General features: G+C 36.6%; 1 protein-coding gene across 1 annotated transcript; it reads right to left on the bottom strand.

Annotated features, from left to right (window-relative positions):
* Positions 1-8118: 8118 nt before the first annotated feature.
* Positions 8119-12972, bottom strand: LOC145053095 (LRR receptor-like serine/threonine-protein kinase FEI 1). Its single transcript, XM_079001074.1, has 15 exons — positions 12779-12972; positions 12192-12336; positions 11935-12118; positions 11491-11626; positions 11274-11345; positions 11072-11143; positions 10915-10986; positions 10751-10822; positions 10575-10646; positions 10378-10466; positions 9671-9832; positions 9243-9575; positions 8926-9171; positions 8723-8856; positions 8119-8631 (listed from the first exon to the last, which is right to left on the bottom strand). Exons 3-15 carry the CDS (start codon positions 12029-12031, stop codon positions 8413-8415), a joined length of 1776 nt encoding a protein of 591 aa, XP_078857200.1. The 5' UTR covers positions 12032-12118; positions 12192-12336; positions 12779-12972; the 3' UTR covers positions 8119-8412.
* Between the last annotated feature and the right edge of the window lie 9729 nt (positions 12973-22701).

Raw genomic sequence — 22701 nt, 5'->3', positions numbered from 1 at the left:
GGCAGGTCCGCTTTCGGCTTCCGCCTCAGGTTCCCCTTCGGACTCCTCCTCGGGGTCTTCCTCGGGTTCCTCTTCAGGCTCCTCCTCGGGGTCCTCTTTAGATTCCTCCTCGGATTCTTCCAGCCATCCGTTATTCCTCTGATTAGGGAAATAAGGATCTCCAGGGTGATGGAAACCAGCCATGCTGTCTGTGAGGGTGTATAAATATGCTAATATCATTCCTAAGACGTATAGGTTGAGTTGTTGTCCTCTTTTTGGTGCTAAAGGGGTATGCTTTTAGGTTTTCCTACCATCACGGTTTCCTCGGTACATGTGATAGCTATACCTTGAAGGAAATGTAGTTGATCAGGCTACATCCTCTACTTGATACAACCATGAACAGTCCCGGATTACCCGAGATGATAGCATTTGTTGGAATAGTGTCTAAGGCTGCAACTATATTAGGCAAGTATTTGACCCGATTGTGCATGGTCCTTTTGGGTTGCCTTCACCATAGCAACTTGGTAGGATGATTTATTATGAGAGAATAAATATTATTAATATATTATGAGAATAATATAAGGAATAATAATATTGGTATTTGATTAATATAAGTCATAAATTAATTAGGATTAATTTGGTGACTTAAAGAGATTAATTAAATAAGAGGGTATAAACTGTCAATTGTTTGATAGTTACACTTTAGACTGTAAATCCTTAAGAGATAGGGATTGGACAGATTCTAGAGCTTGGGATAGCTCAAAATCGTCCAAGGCTTATCTATGGTAAGGATTTGGATTGCTTTAAGGAAAGGATTATCCAACTAGGGTTTAAGGTGAAACCCTTAAGGAGTCTACAAGTATAAATAGTCCCTATGGCATAGGGAAATCGACATCTCTTCTAAAGTAAGAAAACCCTATCCGATTTCCTCCTACCTTCTCTCTCTCTCAGTTCATCTTCTTTGCTTATTGGTGTTTGTAAGCCATTAGAGGAGTGACAATTGTGACTCTAGAAGCTCCAAGACAACAAGATAAAACAAGAGATTCAAAGGTAAACTTCTAGATCTGATTTTGTATTGTTTTATACCTAATTAGTCATTAGAAGTCTTGGATTCAAAGCATGTTTAATTAGAAAACCTAGATCCAAGCATTAGGGTTTTGCATGCGCACATAGGAAAGTTCTTATGGCTAAAATCCAACAGCATTATCTTGTTTGGTTTGGTATTATATTCTATTTCCTAATTCACACAGGCAAATATGTTTTATAGTTGTGTTTTTATTTGTTTTGTTTTGTTCAGAGTTGGGTTAGTCCCTTTTTGGTTTATAGTTTCATATCAATGTGTGGTTAGATATGCTAGTTCATTATAAACAATGCTCTGATACCAACCTGTCACACCCCCAAACCAGACGGCGGAAACGTCCGAGGGCTCGCGTGACTTAAATTGAATATCGTCACAATTAATATACATGAATCATAACATCAACGTCACCATGCATCAATATATTACAACTGGAATTGTTCACATCAAGTACATTGTTTTAACATTACACATTCATAACAATAATAGTTCGAGTGTTTTTAACAACATAACATCTAACATTACTTCTTATAACTCTTCAGCTTACCTGTTACCTGAGAATACAAGTTATTTTGGAAAAACATCAACATATGAAATGTTGGTGAGCTCATAAGCAATGTTGTGATAAAAATGATTTGTGTAGTTTTGTAAAAACCCAGAAGATCCGATATTTTCCGAAAAGACTTTTGTTTATCAAAGTGTGAAGATCCATAAGTTGATGCATGAATGATTTTAAAAACACACACACACACACACACACACACATATATATATATATATATATATATATATATATATATATATATATATATATAGGAAGGGTATTTTGTATTATAGTTATAAGATTTCGAACAAGTAGTATTGAATTCCCCCGAAAAACCCAATATTTTCCGATATTGAAATGTATTCGTGATTACTGATTTTTGTATTGTCTTAACGAATGAATATTGCTTAATCCACATTGTATATCGTCCTATTTATGTCTACTTTAATTTCTCGTAAGCCTTAGCGAACGAAGAGAAGGGGCATTATGTCCCACTACTATCGTAAGTACCTTAGGCTGTCACGGATGCAAAAGACACGGTGGTCCAACTTACATTTGATTACTGTGACCTTACTCGCTTTTCTTACGGGACACTTTGGCCCACTAGCACATAAAGCTATTGAAAGTCATTTTATAAAATATTGGGTCATTGAAGACCCAATAACATATAAGCGTTATCCCTTTAAGCCCAAAGATCATGTTGGTGGACTTGCAAGGCCCAATAAGCATGATTTGAAACTCATAAGCCCAAAGTTTGTAGGTTTATTCCTTTTAGTCATCACATATCTATTGGAGAGTTTTGTTTTAGCGATTGTTGTTTTGTATTGATTCGAGACCGAATCAATTCGTTTATAACGATAATTGGTATTAAAAGTGTATTCGTTTTCCGTTTTGTCGCTAGTCGGATATCTTGTATTTTGTCTTAATGAATTAATTTGTTTAAAAGTATGACTTTGACCTTTTCACTACCTTTCTTTTATAAAAATAACACTTTTAGTCCTTTATATAAAATAATTTCATTTTTAGTCCTTAAAAACATTTTCTTGACACTTTTGTATCATAAACTTGTTGAAAAGACATTTTTAACCCAAATTATATTTAGTAAACAGTTTTAACCCTTCCAGAATGGTGTTTCTCGGTTAGAACCCCAAATTTTGCAACTTTTATAGTTTTTGGCCAAAAATATAAAAAGTTTACATTTTTGATCCTTTTAGGAATTTAAAAGCATTTTTGAACCTTGAAATAGTTTTATTTCACTTCATGTCCCCTGTTTTACAGAATATTACAATTCAGCCCCCTTAAAACTTCAATTTTTGCAATTTTGGACTTATGGGGCCGAAAAGTCCATATTTAGCCCAATAAACTAAATTTTTGCATTTTAAGTCCTTTGAAAATTCTAATATTCAGAAAAATGATTATAAAAACTTTTTTGACTCTTTTGACCCTCAAGAAACCGTGACTTGACAGTTTTTAACCCAAGTTTTGTATTTTTGACAATTTAAGCCCTAAAATGGGTTTTATGTTAGAATATGTTCCTCATAACCTTATAAGCTATTTTTCTTGACTTGTTTAGTGTAAAATAACTTAGATTATGTTTGTTTCCTTTCTCAAGTCATAGATCTCGAGTTCACACCTCTTTTGGTTACATATTTATCACAAAAACACATAAAATCACACACATACATGCATAAAATCACACATAGCATACACATACACATAGATCTACAAATTTTCTTGTATTCTCCCCCATAAAACATATGAAAACCGAGAAAATAGGGGTATGAAGCTCACATTGAGTTGTAGTTTCGCTTTTGAAGAAGAATAGAAGAAGAAATTTTGATCCTAGCAAGTCTTCTTGGAGGATCTCGAACTTAGATGCTTCTAAGGTGCAAGATCACAAGATTGAATGGATTTAGAAGAGATTTTTGGATGAAATGAAGTAGCTAGATCATGGATTTAACATCAACTCACCTTAGATGAAGTTTTTGTGGGAAAAATCTCCTTGAAAGCTTCTTAGATCTCGAAAATTTGGAGAGGAGTGGAGAGAGTTTCTTTTAAGAGAGTTTGAGTGAAGTGTGTGTGTGTGTGTGTTTGGGTTCGGCCGAGAGGAAGAAAGAGAGGAGAGAAGAGAGAAGGTTGATGAGATAGGTGCATGGAAGTATGAGAGTGTGCATGGAAGTCCACTAAATAAAAATGAGTTGGCACCACAAAGTCAACTCTTTCTTTCTTTGTGGGCTTGGGCCGAGATTGGAGAGGGAAAAGAGAAAATTTGGGCTTTTGAGTGTTTAGCCCATATTATGACTCACTTAGATGATGTTTGGGCCCAAATAAATCAAAGTGTAATTTTTATGACCTAATAGGGCTAAATTAACTTGGTTGTGACCCATTAAGGCCCAAAATATTATGTTTCATGTATATGGGTCCATTTAGGGCCCATTAGAGAGTTCTAGATTCAAGATGGATAATTTGGAAGTTTATTAGTCCATTAGGCCCAATAAGGAATCCTAGTCCAAAATGAACTCAAATTGGAATTTCAAAGGTTTCCAATTCTTTGTTGACCATTTGTAGGGCTAGAATGAAGTATTTGATGAAGTTTTGTTGTTATAGGATAAGCATCATGCATGCTTTCATGTTATTGATTCATAGTTGTTATAAGTGTTGCAGTTACAAGGCACCAAAATTTCTAGTTGTGACAGTATTAATTAGAGTAACTATTTTGTGAATAGGAGAAGGCTAGTGCAGTATTTCAGAGTTCGAGGTTTACCGAGTTACCCGAGGTGAGTCTTCTCACTATACTTTACCTAGAGTGGTAATTAGAGTTATGAGACAGAGTATTTGTATGTTCTTGCATGATGTGATTTCTATGTGCTTTATGCTATGTATGTTACAGAGTTTACAGAGTTAGGACTAAAAGGTCCACAGAGTTAGGGTCAGAGGGCCCACAGAGTTATGAGACTGGAGGGTCCCATTGAGACACATTGACCAGAGGGTCAAACGGAGTTATAGCCTCGAGTGGCTAATATGTGTTGTGTGTGGTATTTGGGGAACTCACTAAGCATTTATGCTTACAACGTTGTGTTATGTGTTTCAGGTCCCAGTGAGGATCACGGGAAGGCGTCAGCTTGATCGTTACACACACGAGGAGTTTTTATATTTTGATCTTGGGATGTGATGTTATGTTTTGAATATGTGATACAATGGTGTTTTTATAATGATTATGAATGAAAATGTGTTTTATAAAATGTGAAAAATTATTTTGAAATTTTGGGTGTTACATGGTTGTCCTCTTTTTACAAATGATTCAACTGTTTTAAAACTGGTGACACGTTTACACGGCCCGTGTAAATTATAACTAACCATTTACATGGCCGTGTAGATGCAAGAAGTAAATTGCTCATAAGTATGCGTTTACACGACCCGTGTAAACTCAAAGCTTTCATTTACACGGTCGTGTAAATCTCTGTAAAGTCAAAATCTTCATTTTCTTCTTAACTTCCTCCTCGATGCTCCAATAGTCCCGAAACTTCATCCACATCTTTTATTCATCATCTCAACTAATATTCTTCCTTCAAAATTCCCTGAAATATCACAAAAGTGTGTGAATGGAATTGCATCATGAAAAATCCCGAAAATATGCAAAATGCATGAGTTTAAACCTAAATGCAATGTACTTTTATGGATTAAAACTACAAAATGAATGCATGAAATGCATGTAACACTGCTACAGAGTACAAGCTCTACAAAAGAAAAAAATGATTTTTTTTAAATAATTCGGGTAATTCTGGTATACCAGAAACCCAACAAACGTACCCTATACCATACCTGAAAAAAATCGGGTTACCCAAATACCCGAAAAAATTAACCCGACCCATTTTACCCGATATCTGAAAAAACCGGGCGGATAATTCGAGTATCGGGTATTTTCGACAGGGCTAATGTAATTAAATCCTAGCCATTGGATCAATTATAAATAAAACCATTCTTGAAAGAATATCGTTACATTCCTTATTATTATTTTTAAGAATTCAAATTTCAAAATGTCTTATGGGTAATTTGGACATTTTATGTATCTTTATTTAAGGAAATAAAATAATGAATTCCAAATTTTTAAAGGAGAAAATAAATGTAATTATACCCAATTGTTGTGTTTTATGGCACCAAGAATAATAAACCATATGAACAATTTCAATAGTTCAGTGGCAAATAGAGAATGAAAAAAAGTTTAGTGACTAAATGTGAACAAAATCAAAAGTTTGTTGCCCTTTCAAGTCATTATCCTTTAGTAATTTGTTCAAAATGTTATACCCGTTTGATTTCAAAATTCAAAATAAATACATAGTAGCAGTGGTAGATGGGTAGAATAAAATTTAATAGGGATAATGACTTAAAAGAGTAATATATTTTTTGATTTGTATATATTTGGTCGCTGAGTTTTTTTTTCCATCTACATTTACCCCTTCAACGTACTAAACTGTACACATTCAGTCCTTATGACCGGTTATTCCAGGTTAGCCGGGAAAAATGACTTAATAGAGTAATATATTTCTCATTTTGTACACATGTAGTCCTTAATATTTTTGTACACATTTAGTCCTTAATATTTTTTTGTTTCAAAATAAGTCATTTTTGTTTTTATACACATTCAGTACTTATAAATTTTCTCTTTAGGTTTTTCTCACGACATTTTATGTGGGACAATCATTGATGAAGTATGTGAGGCTATTGATGTTTATGTGTAATGTCTTATTTTCACAACAAAAAAATTTTATTTTTAAATAACGCAAAACTCCCTAATTATAAATCCATTATTAAGAAAAAAAACGTTTATTCCGCAATACGCTTATCGAAAATCAGAGTAATATAAGAAACACAGAATGCTCAATATTGTTGATTAGTGTGTACAGTCATGCATTCGCCTTTCCACAACCAACGATAGAACCTAAAAACATAAACAACTAGGCAAACACAAAGTTTAGTGAATTTTTCCCAAAATACCTGATACAACAAACGTATTATCATGCATAAGAGACCCACACTCATCGGATTGGAATACCTTGGCCCAATCAGTCATCAGACTGGAATGCCAACATACAACCTGTTCAATCAGTCACCGGACTAGAATACCCAAGGTTTGTTGACATGCCGCATTAACTCAACCGCTCTTCTTAAGTCTCCGTGCCTACAACTTATAGTCGGCCCGCACCAGGTATCTTGGCCTACATCATATAATAGGACCACCTCAACCTATCCCACAACCATATGGCTATCCCACATAAGATGTCGTGAGAAAAACTTAAAGAAATCATTCATAAGTATTGAATGAATAGAAAAACAAAAATGACTTATTTTGCAACAAAAAAAATATTAAGGACTAAATGTGTACAAAAATATTAAGGACTAAATGTGTACAAAGTGAGAAATGTATTACCATATTAACTCATTTTTACCGGCTAACCTGTAGTAGCCGGTCATAAAGACTAAATGTGTAAGTTTAACAAGTTGAAGGGGTAAATATAGATGAAAAAAACCCAATGACTAAATGTGTATAAATCAAAAAATATATTACGCTTTTAAATCATTATCCCAACTGATATGATAAAAGCTTTAAAGTGTTCGTGTTAAAACGACTATAATTTGTCTTATTTGGACGAGCTTTATAAATTTGATTTTCTAAAATGATAATTTAATAGTGTTTTTGGAGGTGTTATTGATGACATATCCACGTCGTTGAAGATGAAAGAGTTTTACTTTCATAACCATGTTCAAAATTCAAATTAACGAAGCCTTCTTAGTTCCTGCTGTTCCTCACCTTGCTTCGAACATCAGTGCTAACTTATATTGGTGAATTCAATGGATATCAATTACTGGAATCGTTTAATGGATTCCAGACCTCGAAGAATTCCAAGGTAAAACCTGTTGCTTTTCTTTTGCTTCTGTGGTCAAAGTAAGTGTCAAGCTACGGTTTTAAAACCCTTTTCCCTCTCTTTTTTCAAACTTCATCCCTCTCAAACCATCTTTCTCTCAAATCTGTCTGAACTTTTAAACCTTTGTGCTCCTTCTGATCAAATCTGTTTTGGTGAGATGATAACATCCTCAATTCCAACCCTAACTGTTCAATCGAGCAATCTTTTGGCTGATCTCGATTCCTCTCATTATCCTGCTGCTCTTCGAAGTTCCTGGTGGAAAAGTTGTACAACTTTCAACGCCTAGTTTTGCTCGTCTTCTAGGGTTACCCTCCTCAGGTCAGTTTGTTACACCATCTACAGAAGAACTGATTGCTACATTCAATCAAATGGGACATACACCATACATGACAAAGATCTCATAGTTCAAGAAGTGCAACCTACCAACTATTTGGAACTTTTTCTTGGGATTCTGTTGACGTGTTTTGTAATCACTTACTCCAAAGAGGATTTGGATGAAACTATGTGATACCCAAAAATAACATCACCCACAACACCAAACATGATCAAAAACCACAACAAAAGCTTATCAAATCTGGATTAGAAACAAAATATGGTACAAAAAAATATCATAAAATCGATTAAAACGAGCATCAATATACATGGGAAAGGTGCAACGAGAAGAAACAATGCATTTTTTTCAATATAACAAAAAGCCAAAAATATAATCACAAGGGCCAGAAAACTCAACCATAACTACTACTACTCCAAAAAAAACAATACACACTTGTAGTTGTAGATGAAGCCTTTCTTACTTACCACCAATCTACCTTCTGCTCAAAGAATCTTAATAATATAAACCCAACCCAACCAAACCAAATTACAAATCCGACCCGACCCGACCCGTTTTAATCAGAAGCAGAATCATAGAAGTCGCTAGGGCATGGAGTCATGACTTCAGATTCAAGTGTTTGTACTACCCTATGCATTGTGGGCCTCTCTTCTGGTGTTGAAGATACACATTGAATCGCCACTGAAAGAAGAGCATCTAGGGTTTCTGATTCCACTCCTTCACAGTTTGTATCCATGATTTCTCGTTGTCGATCTTCTGTTATTAAATAATTCAACTGCAAAGGGTAAAACCGTCATTTCACATGGATTCGTACAGAAAAAAAAAACCGACAGTTTCAAACTACAAAGGGTAAAATGGTCATTTACCCATCCGACAATATTAAGGCCTTTCTCGATAAATGACGCATCGGTTGGCCTCTTCCCACTTATAACTTCAAGCATAAGCACCCCAAAACTATAAACATCCGTCTTCTCTGTTGCTCTACCACTCTGCATATACTCTACAAAATAGCAAAATGTATTTTCATTCATTTATTTCTTCTTTACTTAATAATAATAAAAAATAATACCTGGAGCAAGATAGCCAAAAGTTCCAGCTACAATTGTTGTGATATGAGATTCTTCATCTTCCAAGAGTTTTGCAAGTCCAAAATCAGAAACCCTAGCCTCAAAATTTCCATCAAGTAAAATGTTACTTGATTTTATATCTCTGTGTATGATTCGAGGTGAACAATCATGATGCAAATAAGCTAATCCTTTTGCAGCTCCCATAATCACATTAATTCGAGCATCCCAATCTAGAAGCTCAGATTTTTCTGAAAAAAGAAAAAAACATTTTTTTCAAGAAAATGGAAATTGAAGAAGAAAAGGGTGTTGAATTTCTTACCATGGAGAGCTTCATCTAGACTACCACCAGATAAGTAATCATATATTAACAATTTTGAAGTTGGAGAGTTGCAATATCCTCTAAGATTTACTAGATATCTGTGTTTAATGCTTCCAAGAATTTGAAGCTCTCTTTCAAAGAATCGATCAAATCCTTCGTTTAATTTTAGTATTCTTTTCAATGCAAATACGTTTCCATCATCCATTGATAGTTTGTAGACTGTTCCAAATCCTCCAGCACCTATTACATGTTCTTCATTTAAAGTTTCCAGCTTTTTTATAATATCTTTTGAAGAGTATGGCAAGTCTCCATGAAACATCACAATCGATGCACCTGAACAACCAATCAAAAAAACAAAACCATTAAAAAAAGTATATGATATGATCTTTACTTGTTATTAGAAAATTAGAAATAGAAATGAAATTCACCTCCACCAACATCTACTGCAAGACCTTTTGCATCATTTTTACCGAGTTTTTTGTAAAGAAAACAACCCCAGAAACACATAAGTGCAACAAGAAGCAATGCACCAACAGTAGCAGAAGCACTGATAAGTAGCCTCCCAGAGTTTTTCTTTACATTCTGGCTTCCTGTTTTTTATAAAATATACATTTATTAATTCAACAACATAAAATGGTAAGCTATCTATTGATTTAAACAACGAAAATGATAACATAGAGGCTTTTTTGACTGAATCTGAATAAATGACTAATTTATCCTCAACAAATGACTGTTGTAAATTACAATTATGAATGATCATATTAAAAAACTATAAAAATATTAAGAAATAACAAGGATATGTTAATTTTCCTCTAAAAATGAATTTGAGTTATTAGCAAACAAAATTTAGAATAAAAGAAGAAAAAGAGATTAATACAACAATATCCCATAATAATCGAGATATTAGTTTACGCAATAACAAACTTTTATGTAATATTTTGTAGATAAAGAAAGTAATTTTAGTAGAGTTTTTATGAAAATGTTATCTTTAATATTTGGATGAAACTTTTATGCAGCAGATTAGAAGAAAGATACAAGACTGTTTATAAATTTGGAATTTAAGGTAAAGGGTAGTTGGGTTAAATAAAGTCAACCAAAAATGGTTTGACTGAAATTCAAAAGTTATAAAGAAAACCTGTAGGCTGTGAGCCTGATGAACCTCCATCATCATCTTTGCATAACTGATTAATATGCTTCCCACACAAGCCACGGTTTCCAAGAAAACTGCAAATAAGCAACAAACAATTACAATTTTCTTGTATATATTATTATTATTATTGATCCCATATATATACACAATTATATAAGCAAGAAAAGAGAGTCAAAACTCACGAGGCGGTTCCAAATTGGTCAAGAACACCATCAGATGGGATTGGCCCTGCTAGAAAATTGTTGGAGACATTGCTTCATGATATAACAGAGTCAACACAAAAGTCAACATACAAAAAAGTTTTAGAAAAAGTCAAAAGGGACTGAAGAATGAAGAATGAAGATAAGCATACACTTACAAATTCAAAAGGCTCCTCAAATTCCCAAGTGATGTAGGAATACTTCCACTCAATGAGTTGCTAGAAACATCCCTTCAACATACACAAATAAACCCTAGTTTTAACTTTTAAGAAGAAGAAAAAAATATATTTATTGTGGACAATATAATATTTAAGTAACTTACAATGTTTGAAGATTCGAAAGATTTCCTATTTCAGTAGGAATAAACCCACTTAAGTAATTATTCTGCAAAAATCTGTCATAAAAGAACATTACTTTTACAAGTATAAAAGAAAAGATTACCTTTTTCCTATTTCATGATACTAAAGTATTGTACTTACAAGCCTTGAAGCTCTGTACAATTTCCCAACTCTGGAGGAATTGCCCCATAAAAGTTGTTGTAATGAAGATCTCTACATCATATGATATATATATATATATATATATATATATATATATATTATATATATAGCATCAGTAGTTAATTGCATGCTATATTTGTAAATAACAAGCACAAATGTTGAAACTTGAAAGATCACTTACAAAAATTTTAAATTATCTAGCCTTCCAATATCTGGTGATATGGGTCCACTCAACTTGTGATTGGAAAGATTCCTGTAAAGTAATATAGAAGAAATGATAAGGTTTATAGTTTGCTGACTTGGTGATGATGTGGCACCAAAAAGCTTATTGAAAACTCTCCTAAAAGAGTAGTTAATTTAATACATTTAAGATAAAGTGTGAAGTAATGAGATCTTACAGATATACAACTCTTTTGGTCTTTAAATCACATGTAACCCCTTTCCACTCACATGGATCAGGATCTTCTGGCCTCCATTGATGAAGCATACCATCTGAACTAATAATGTTTGTTCGGAAGTTTACAAGAGCTTCACCTGAAAAGATACAGTGAATATTACATTTCAAATACAAGGCAAGTTCTTGTGAAGTTATTAATTCACAATAACACCCTCAAAAAGCTTGAGATGATTAACAATAACAAGAACTGAACAGATATGACATAAGATTTAGCATGTGATTCACAAATCTTTTTGTTGAGGTTTACAACTTCTCATAGAATGTAACATTAGAATGATTCTTTAGAAAAGCCAAAAAGAAGATAGAAATTAGGATATTCTGGCATGACTTATTGGATAAAAAGATAAACTAATGTTAAATTTAGTACATAAATCGATTGACATACCATCACTAGTGAGACATTGGAGTCTTTCCACCAGCAAGCAGAGTGATAGAAAGTAGAATAGCAATGGCCCCTGAAAAACTGTAAGGAGAATGCCCATTGCTGTGGTGATAAAGCATAATAAAGTTCCTACAACTCATCTGAGGCACTAGGTGCACCCCATCAACATGCAACCATATGAAGATATCTGTGAGATAGACAAGCTTCATCAATGATCATATAAGGAAGAAATTAAACTAAAAAGTTAAAATATCCCTTACATTCTTGTGAAAATAGGCTACACAAGCATAACAATCCAAATACAACGGCTTTCCAGTAGGTGCAGAATGAAAGGATGAAGAAAGTATTAAAAGTAAGCCCTGGATTGGCTCGTAGCTTTGGAAATAGCTTATGAGAACTATGCTCCTGCAAAAGATAATCCAAGTAAATGACATATTTGTAGAAGGTAAGGGTTTTGAACGCTATATGTTCATCCTACAACACTATGTTTGCCATGAATAACATCAATCCTGCTCCACATACCATAACTGACCAAAAGCCATTTCAATAGGCTACAATCTTCAGGTTTGACATTAATAAAAGGCTATCCACACGTATCCGAGAAAAAAAAAGAGGGAAAAGACCTAACATTAACAGACACTACACCAAGCTAAAAAGATGCAATGATTCGCAAACAGTTCTTTAACAGAACAAAAACATAAAAACTATCATTTTTAAGTGATCAAAATCAGAATGTAAGCAAGTGAAGTACAAGTGGAGCTAATCTTATTTGATTTGGGTAAAATTACAACAATCCCAGCTCAGATTAGATCGGAAAAAGGTAAATTAACAAAACGTGAAGTGATACCTTGGTGTGGATCTGCGATTGAGCAAGTGGGAATTGAAAGTTTAAGGTGGAAAGTAGGGAAAGAGAGAGAGTATGAGAAAAGTAGAAAACAATCTAGATTTGTGCGATTGAAGAAAGAGAGAGAGAATATGGTTAGGGATTGATTAAAAGGGGGGGCGTGAAGGGAAGAAAGAGATGCAAGTGGGAAAAGAGTGTCCGTACTTGCGACCGACGCTTGGATTGCGTTGCTACACCACTGCTTGAAACTTGGACTGTGGACTAAACACCAACGCATTTCATTTCTTTTATAATTTAGCCCTTCACTTTTCAAAGCTTTTACAAAAAATGTCCACCTTTTAAAACTTGTTTACAATTTTTATTTGGTTTTTGATAACTATTCTAAAAGACTACTTAATTTTGGATCTTACGTAGTTTTTGGTCAAAATAAACCTACAATAGTCAACTTTGGTAGTGATATTATTTAAGCATTTAATTATTGTTTGATGTAATTTGTCTTTGGTTTGGTTCTTGTAATTATGCTAGTGTTTATTATTTGTAAAAGAGGTTGGCATCTTCTATATGTTTTATTAATTAATATAACTGATTATCATTTATCAATTTCGAGTGACTTAAAAATTCGTTTTCATATTTTTTTTTATATAAAAAGTTAAAAAAGTTAGTTTTTATGAAACAACTAGAAATAATACTATTAACAGCCAATTATAGAAAATTGTGTATTAACTTTTCAGAAGTTCATATATTTTTAGTTTTGTTCAAGAAAACTACTCATGATTTTATTTCGTTGCAATTTTAATCCATCTAGTTTAAAAAAGATAGATGTTAATTCTATATGACCGACTATTGTATCTCTCATTTTGTTGTTTATTTATTTTATTTAATTACTTATTTTTGTTATTAATTTAAAATGTCATCCGTAATCATCTCCTCCCATTTCCACTTCTGCATGACGATCCTTACTTGTTTTGGGATGGTACACTTCAAGGATTCTAAACTTATATATATTCAAATCTTTTATTTCTAATAAATATCTTTGTGATTATTGTTTTCCTTTTCACCATGTAGCTCATACAATATTATGGTAGAATGATTTTACCAGACAAAGATTAATCTCATTATTGAGGGGTATATATATATATATATATATATATATATATATATATATATATATATATATCAGCCTAAATACGATCCCCTCTTCTCAACCCTATCTTTCCGCCATTTTCCTTCTCAAAATTCTTCAGAGACCTTCCTCATGTCGACTTCCATTGACTCTATCCTACCTATGGGAACCTTTCTCCACATGTTACTATCAAATTAACCTCATCTAACTATCTTCTATAGCGAAATCAGGTTGTTCCTATCTTAACTCATCAAAAGTGGCTTTCTTTTGTTGAAGGTTCCTCTGTGATACCAGAAGGCACAATCACATCAGAAGGGAAAACAACAGGAAATCTAGCACATTAATTTTGGGTTGAAACAGATCAAAGGGTACTTCTACAATCCTCTATTAGTGATGAATTTATGGCCGAGGTTCTAGGCCACACTACTTCTCGTTCCCTCTGGTGCGCCCTAGAATCTGCGTACAGTCATGCTTCTAAAGAACGAGCTCAGAATCTCAAAGACTCTCTTCTTCAGTTAAGAAAAGGCGATTCCTTTTCTGAATTTGCTATAAAATTTAAGTCTTTATGCAATCAACTAGCAGCTATTGGTCAACCTGTATTTGTTGATGATAAATCTCACTGGTTTCTTAGTGGCTTGGGACTGCCTTCGAAACCTTTTCCACTGCTTGTCGTATTGTCCATCCCACACCTCCTTATTGTGATTTACTAGCACGTTGAGCTCAAGAAATAGCAGAAAGTGAAAAGGTTTTTGTTGCCACTGTATCAAGGGATGTAGAAGGGTATTGGTCATCTAGAGATGATGATGACATAACCACTGGCAGGAATATGTGTCTTATGGCTCAACAAGAAATAAAATGTGATGAAGGCTACTAGTCGTCTGGGTCAGAAAGATATGATGAAGATGTTGAACCAAACTACTGCTACATGGCTACCAACGATCCACCTAGCAGAAGCATCGTTCAATAGGTAAAATCTATGATTACTGATAATAATTTTGACTTATCTCTTTGTGAACCATATCTAACCCAGATCCAATCAGATATGAACATCATTTCCAAAGCCTATGTGTCAGCCATAGAAGTCAGTGAGAAGAAGGAAAGTGAATTAAGTAGTCTTAAATTACATTTTGAGGATAAGAAGTTGAAAATAGAGTCTTTAGAACGAGAGCTTGTAATGGCACAAGATGAATGTATCATTCTTAAAGACAAATGTGAAATCACTTATTTTGAAAGAAATGTTTTAATTTCTGACAACAAACGCCTCAATGCTAAAATAGATGTTTTACACAATTCCATTGACATTCTTGAAGCAAATGAACGGATGACTCATAATTTTCGTCATCCTTGGTCAAAGCTCCTAGTCTCGGAAGCAAGTTTCCAAAACCCATTGCTCGTCCCTTGAAGGAGTTACAAAAACTAACTGTTATGGGAGACATTCCGAACATCAAACATTCGGACATCCCTGTCTCACCTTTGTCACCCTTCCTGAAACTTCTGACTAATTTGCCTTACTAATTCCTGAGTTTAAGCCTATAGTTGTCAAGTATCCCGATTCCACGCCTCTTCCGCCTCTGAGAAACCTGGACCAGAATCGGACCTCCGAACCCCACTCTAATATTATGAAATTTTTCATTCAAATTTCGAACACCCCTCCTAACAACTGTGTTGTTGAGGAAATTTTTCTTGTAACAGCCCGGATTCCCAGGTACTATTTATTCTTATAAATAATGTGATTTGTGAGGAGACTCGGCGAGTTGGAGATCAAACTCGCCGAGTATGATCGTGGTTTGGGCACGGGTTCGCGTCCGGACTCGGCGAGTCCACGCTGTTAAATGAAACCATGATTTCCAGGGTATGAGACCTATTTAAAGGGGCTTATGGCTGTCATTTGCGGCCACCAACCCCAGAGAGAACCCTAAAGAGTCCTTGAGCGTTTTGTGAGAGAGAAGAGGAAGATCCTTGACTATTTTGTGGGTGTTTTTGCATATAGAAGAGGATCAAGGCAAGAGGAGACCAAAGAAGGTGCTAATCCAGTGATTCCTGAGCTCAGAGACTTCATTTGAGGAGGATTATAGCTCGGGGGATCGAGCGCAAGTGATTTCAGGGATTTGCGAGTTACCGAGATACGCGAGGTGAGTCTTCTCACTATACGTTACCTTGATTAGGTAATCAGAGTTATGTGACAGAGTATTTGTATGCTATATGGTGTTATGTGTTGTACCGCATTATTTCTATGTGATCTATGTTGTGCATGTTTATAGAGTTGGAACCGGAAGGTTCACAAAGTTAGAACCAGAGGGTTCACAGAGTAGGGTCCAGGACCCACAGAGTTATAGCCTCGAGTGGCTAATATGTGTTATGTGTGGTATTTTGGAGAACTCACTAAGCTTTGTGCTTACAGTGTTGGTGTTATTTATTTCAGGTACTAGTGATGACCGTGGGAAGGCGCCGGCTTGATTCGTACACACATATGGGAATTTGATGTATTTTGATCTTGGGAGACATTGTGATTTGAAAACTTGATGTTATGACGTTTTGTGAACGAATTGTTTAATTAAAAATGTGTTTTCAAAAGTGAAAAATTGTTTTAAATTTTTACGGTGTTACAAGTTGGTATCAGAGCCTAGGTTTGAGGGATTCGGGTGCACCTTCGGGCGTATCTGAACTCAAACCGAGGATTTGAGAAAAAATTTGATAATGAAACAAGTTTTCAAAAGAAGAACTTGCGAGATAAACAGAGCAGAGTCGTGTGTACGAACAGCCAGCGCCCGAACAGTGATTTCCCAAAATACCATCATTATAAGTGGTATAATATATGATGTAATATGTTATCTGATGAGCTATGATATGCATGCTAGAGTAGACTAGGTATTCTTATTAGGACTAGAGTGGCCTGATATGTGATGCCTAAGTCTAGGAGTCTTACTGCTACGAATATTTCAGAGTGGTTAGGTAGCAGCGAGGAGATTTTGAGAGATCTGTTGCGAGTATCATATGATTAGAGAGAGTAGAGTGCTTGGGACTTGGGACTCTGGGAGGAGGACTTGGGGTGGATGCTGATACGGTGTGGATGGTAGTATTGGGCCCATACTATTGAAGACACCGGGTCAGTGCACAGTCCAAGTAAGAATCTCTGGAGTACCAGGGAACAAGTAGGATGGAGTACTCGAGTGTGAGTATACTCGAGCGAGTCCTTGATATTATTCTTATGTTGTATTTCAGAGAGAGAGAGATCATGGTTGGGACTCGCCAGACATCAGGGACCAGTGACACGAGGGATGAGGAGATCCGTAGGATCATTCAGGATGAGGTGGTTGCGGCCATCAGGGCAGAGATACCAGAGATGTTCGGGTCTATTAAGACCACATTGATTGAGACTTTCGATGAGCGTTATGCTGCTCTTTCTGAGGCTGCTGTTGCAGCGGCCACCGCAGCTATTGCTGCCGCGAGGCCGTAGGGTGGTGATGCGTTGCTGTTCCGAGAGTTCAGCAACACAAAACCGTCGGAGTTTGATGGGACCAGGACCCAGTGGCGGCTATGAAGTGGATTTCTGACATAGAGGGGTGTTTCTTCACTTGCTCATCTCCTGAGCATTTGAGAGTACGGTCCGCGCTGAACCAGCTTCGCTTGGGAGTAAAGGACTGGTGGAAGTTTGTGACGGCGCACTATACGCCTGCTGAGCTTGCAGCAGTGACCTGGGAGAGGTTTACTGCTATGTTCCGAGATTAGTACGTTCCCCAGGTGGAGAGGGAGCATTTGGCCTAGGAGTTTCTAACCCTCAAGCATGGTATTGAGTCTGTTACTGTGATCACGAGGATGTTTCATGAGCAGGCGATGTTCTGCCCAGAGCACGTGTCCTCCGAGCAGGCACGTACGAGTCGATATTTGAGCATTCTAAGGAGGGACATACGTGAGTTCGTGGCGAACTCGACGTACCGGACATTTGCCGAGCTTCAGGCAAATGCCCGGAAGAGGGAGATAGAGCTGGAGACTCAGGCTAGGGAGGAGGCTGAGTCTCAGGGGAGGGATCGGCGACCGGCGCAGTCCAACCGGTAGCCAAGCGGGCCAAGCCCGCCGATTCGAGATCAGGGAACCAGAGGGGCCGCACTTGTGGAAAGTGCGGCAAGAGCCACGACGGAGTGTGCAGAGCAGGGTCTCGCTACAAATGTGGCAAGGAGGGGCATATGGCCAAGGACTGCCCCAAGGGGTTTGCAATATGTTTTCACTGCAACCAGACCGGACACCGAAAGGCAGAGTGTCCGCAGTTGCGGGGATCAGCACAGGGAGCACCTCAGGGATCTGCCCCTGCCGCCATCAGAGCTACCGAGAGTCGGCCAGTGAAGGCCGAAGCGCCGAGGGCACGAGGGAGAGCCTTTCAGTTGACCGCGGAGGAGGTCCGCGCAGCGCCTGATGTCGTGGCTGGTATGTATTCTTTCATGTATTTATTTTGATGTTGTCACACCCTGAAAATCGAAGGCGGAAACATTTACGTGACTCCATGTTGAGTATCAAATCCAATGTACATAGTAAGTAAAGTAAAACAACCATTACATTACATATATGAAAGTTTTACATTTGTTTCAAAAGCATAAGTTATACAAGTGATACATAGTATATATGAATAACACGAAACGAGTCTTCTGAGAACTCTGTCTTCGTACAAAAGGATCTTCAGGTACCTGTCTAACACGGACCTGAGAATACAAGCGGTTTGAAAATCAACATAAAGCTGGTGAGTTCATAAGCGGTTTTGTTTTCTAAAAATGTACGAGTTTCCTTAGTTTTCTGAAAACGTGGTTATCCAAGAAAATCCCATATTTTCTTATGTAAAGTTAGTTTCCAAATCCGAAAAGTAAAGTAAACGATGTACAATGAAAACATGATTGTTCTTGTGAATTGAAAAGTTTAGTTATCCAACTCGTTATACTTTTTTGGTTACATACTACTGTTACTCAGGAAAATCCTATATTTTCCTACATGTGTGAGTGTGAACTATTACTGGTTCTGTGTGTGAGTTAACTGATACTGATTCCGATTATGTTCATTATTATCCATAGGAAAACCCCATGTTTTCCTGAATGTGTGTGGGTGTGTTATTACCAATTTTGTGTATGCTAACTGTTACCAATTCTGATTATGTTCATTCTTGTCCATAGGAAAACCCCATGTTTTCCTGAATGTGTATGTGTGTGTGCATCATTACCGATTCTGGTTATGTTCAGTGTTCTCCCCAGGAAAACCCCATGTTTTCCTGAATGTGTGTATGTGTGTGCCTGTTATCCTTGAACGTACATTAGCTTTACTACGTACATAAAGCTAGAAAATGAGTCTAAAGCGTTAATAATCTAGATTGCGAGTCCTTAACCATACTCAGACTAGATATGACTCGAGTCGTGGCCAGTATCCTTTTTATGACTTTCGTCACCCTTGAACCTTTCGGTTCGGCTATAGCTAGCAGCCAGGTGCGGGATTGTCAGTCACGTATAGATCTATACACTCAAGTCACGCTCTCCTACGTTCGGAGATTCTGGTTATAGGGGCAGTACTCCACTATCTCGTGCCGAGGAAGTGTTACAAGGACGTGTCTCCAATCTTTAAGATTACTCATCACTTCTCGCCTAGAGAAGTAGTATCTACGACTAACTAAGTTCTAACGTGCCTGTCCTTTACACTCGAGCCTAGGTGTTTTATTAAGGACATTACACTCGAGCCTAGGTGTTATCTAATGATGACTGTCCTTTACACTCGAGCCTAGGTGTTTTATTAAGGACATTACAGTTGTTCTAAGTTATTTAATGATTACTCGTCCTTTACACTCGATCCTAGGTGTACTATTAAGGACATTACAGTTGATTTGTGTATTATGATGATATTTATCTATCACACTCGAGCCTAGGTGTATTGTTAAGGACATACAGATGTTTTATGTTTTATGATGGTGTCTGTCTTTTACACTCGAACCTTAGTGTTTTATTACAAACATTACAATGGTTTATGTGTCCTATCAGTTTAAGTGTGAACAATCAAACATAAAGTATACAATATAACAGTGTATAATAAGAATTGAAAATCGGGTTAAACAAACAACTCTGCAAGTTAAAAATAGTTTGTTAAAAAGGTTTTCAATCCTTAAAAATGTACAAGTATGAAACCATTTAACTAAAATCATAAGTTTAAGTACAAGATATTCTTGTACTCTTGCTTGTATTCCCCCCCTGAAAACATTGAAAAATCATTGAAAAAGGGTAGGGGTATGAACTCACCGGACGCGGAAATGTGTCGATTTCGGATGCTAAACGTCGAATCGAGGCCTGATAACACACGAGGTTCCTATGTAACATGAAATGGCATACAAATATATCTAATTAAATTCATAAACTCTAATTAGATATGAAGTCACACTCCAACGAACAAAAACACCTCAAAACGGGTGTTTGGAGTGACCCGGGTGACATCTACGGACAGGAATTGAAGTGAGGGACTTGGGATTTGAGTTTACTCCCCAAGAGTAAACTTCCTAATGAGTTTACGGCCTAAACACTACCCACACATGAGTTCACGGCCGTGAACTCATGTTGGCAAGGGTTATGGAGCTTAATGGGTCACAAATGGCTAATATCACTTGGAAATGCTTGGAATAATTTTTCCTAAGGCTTGGAATTAATTTAAAACATCAAATAACACACTTAAGGGAGTTTACGGCCTTGGCATGGAGCCTATGGCCGTAAACTCTCATATTCCTTTGAATAAGTGTTTTTAGGGTCCCAAAGTTAATCACATGTGATTCTAAAAATTCCTACAAGCCTTGAAATGATTTTTGGGCACAATTGACATACTTTTAGGAGTTTACAGACCTGGAGCATGTTCTATGGCCGTAAACTCTCAAATGAAGAGTTTTGATGTGTTTAAAGCCCTTAAACTATTTTTGGTTGGTTCTATGATTTATTCCAAGGCTTTTGGTGGTGTTGGATGGCTTTCTAACACCTTGAAAATGAGTTTACACCCATGATTGGGGAGTTTACGGCCCAAGAACATGCCTTGGCGGTAAACTCATACAAATCCCCCAAAATTCATGTTTGAAGTGTTCTAAGTCCATTACCAAATTCCTAAAAGTCATATGTAGGTCTAGTTTGAGTCATGGAAGGGTTTAAGGGCTTAAAACCCCATTAAATATGGGTTTACGGCCTAAGCACCTTCCTGCGCCGTAAACTCATATACAAGCCTCTAAATCATGAATTAATCTCGAATTTGAAGGTCCAATATGATGCAAAATGAGTATAGGAAGGTACCTTGAAGATTTGAGACCTTAAACTTGAGATTTGGACCTTTAATTCTAGTTTGAGGAGAGAGGTTGGAGTGAAAGTTGTAGAATGAAGCAAAAGCTTCAAAATGAAGACTTGGATCACTTTAAATAGTGTCCAAGTTCGGGGCACGGTAGAATTCTACCCGATACCGGCGTTAGACGGGGCTTTTGGTCGCACCCGGCCAATTTGCCGTAACCCGATATGGTTGATTCTAGAAATGTTCCGATCATTAATACGAGGCGTTAGAATGAGTTCTAAGGGTATTAAGACACTCATTAAGTCATAAAATAAAATCTACATTAATGACTTAATAAAATGTCAAAATCGGAAACGAAATCGGAAACGACGATTGGATGATCGGAACGAGTCACGAAAAGGGTTACATTTAGGGATATAAATTTTGGGTTGTTACATTATCCCCCCGTTAGAGGGAATTTCGTCCTGAAATTCAAAGATTCGAACACAGATCACGAAGTGGAAAGAGATATGAGGATGAATCTACTGCTTCGGGTCTTCAAGCTCCTAAGTGGAATCGGGTCTCCGCTTGACATTCCAGCGAACCCTCACTGTCAGGATGTGGCTTGGTTACGCATGGTTAACCTCTCAATCCACTATCTCAATTGATTCATACACGAAGGTTCAGATTTTCATTGGTTTTTGACCTCATCAAAGGGTGACTAAGGTTTTCGTTAGGTTAGCACTTCTCACAAACAACGATGTGGAATACCGGATGCTCGCTGCGGAGTTCCTGAAGATAGCTCGGAGAGGGCTATGGAATCGATTCCTAACGAGGATCTCGAAGAGTCTAAGGTTCCACGAGTTAAGTTTTCCGCACTTCCCAAGGCGTACTATGTCTTTCCAGGATACGATCTCCAACAAGTGGGTACATTTTCACATGGCAGAGTAACTAAGGGTCCGAATGTTCTAAAGGAAACTTCTATATGAGTCTACGATTATAGCCGGCGGAACCCAAGAATCGACAGGTTTCCATGGGTGTTTCCGGTGTCGACTAATTCTTTATTGCCTTAGCTTTTGGAAAGGTTTACGAGTATGACTGTTTTGGTTGTCTACATGACCAAGAAAATGGTTCGACCGAAGGGCGCCACTACTACCTCGTAGTGATCGTATCATGCCCTGATTGTTGCCTTGCACATATCGTGCTCACTGAGGTTTGGCTACAAGGAAATTCCTGGGATTAGGTCGATGCGAGACTGGACTGCACTTTCGGAAAGAATTACCAAGAATTCTTTGGAAATAGTATCGGGGAAAGAATCGTAGACTTCTCGTTTCTCGATGATCACTCGGATGAGAAATACATGGAAAAACTTTTTAAGCTTTGATGTACGAAGATCATGAAAGTCGGGTCGGAGGGAAGTTAGAACGAACGGCTTTCTCGAAACTTGGAAAGATAGCATGAATGAGGCTCGGTCATTTCATGCTAAAGGTGACATCAAAGAATTTCATAAAAAGTTTGCCAATAGATCGAATGGAAAATAATA

This window comes from Lactuca serriola, chromosome 5 (genome assembly GCF_051521515.1).
Source record: "Lactuca serriola cultivar US96UC23 chromosome 5, Lser_US96UC23_V15, whole genome shotgun sequence".
NCBI classification, from domain to species: Eukaryota; Viridiplantae; Streptophyta; class Magnoliopsida; order Asterales; family Asteraceae; genus Lactuca; species Lactuca serriola.
The sequence above is the reverse complement of the archived record's forward strand: the minus strand, read 5'-3'. Positions and strand labels throughout refer to the sequence as shown.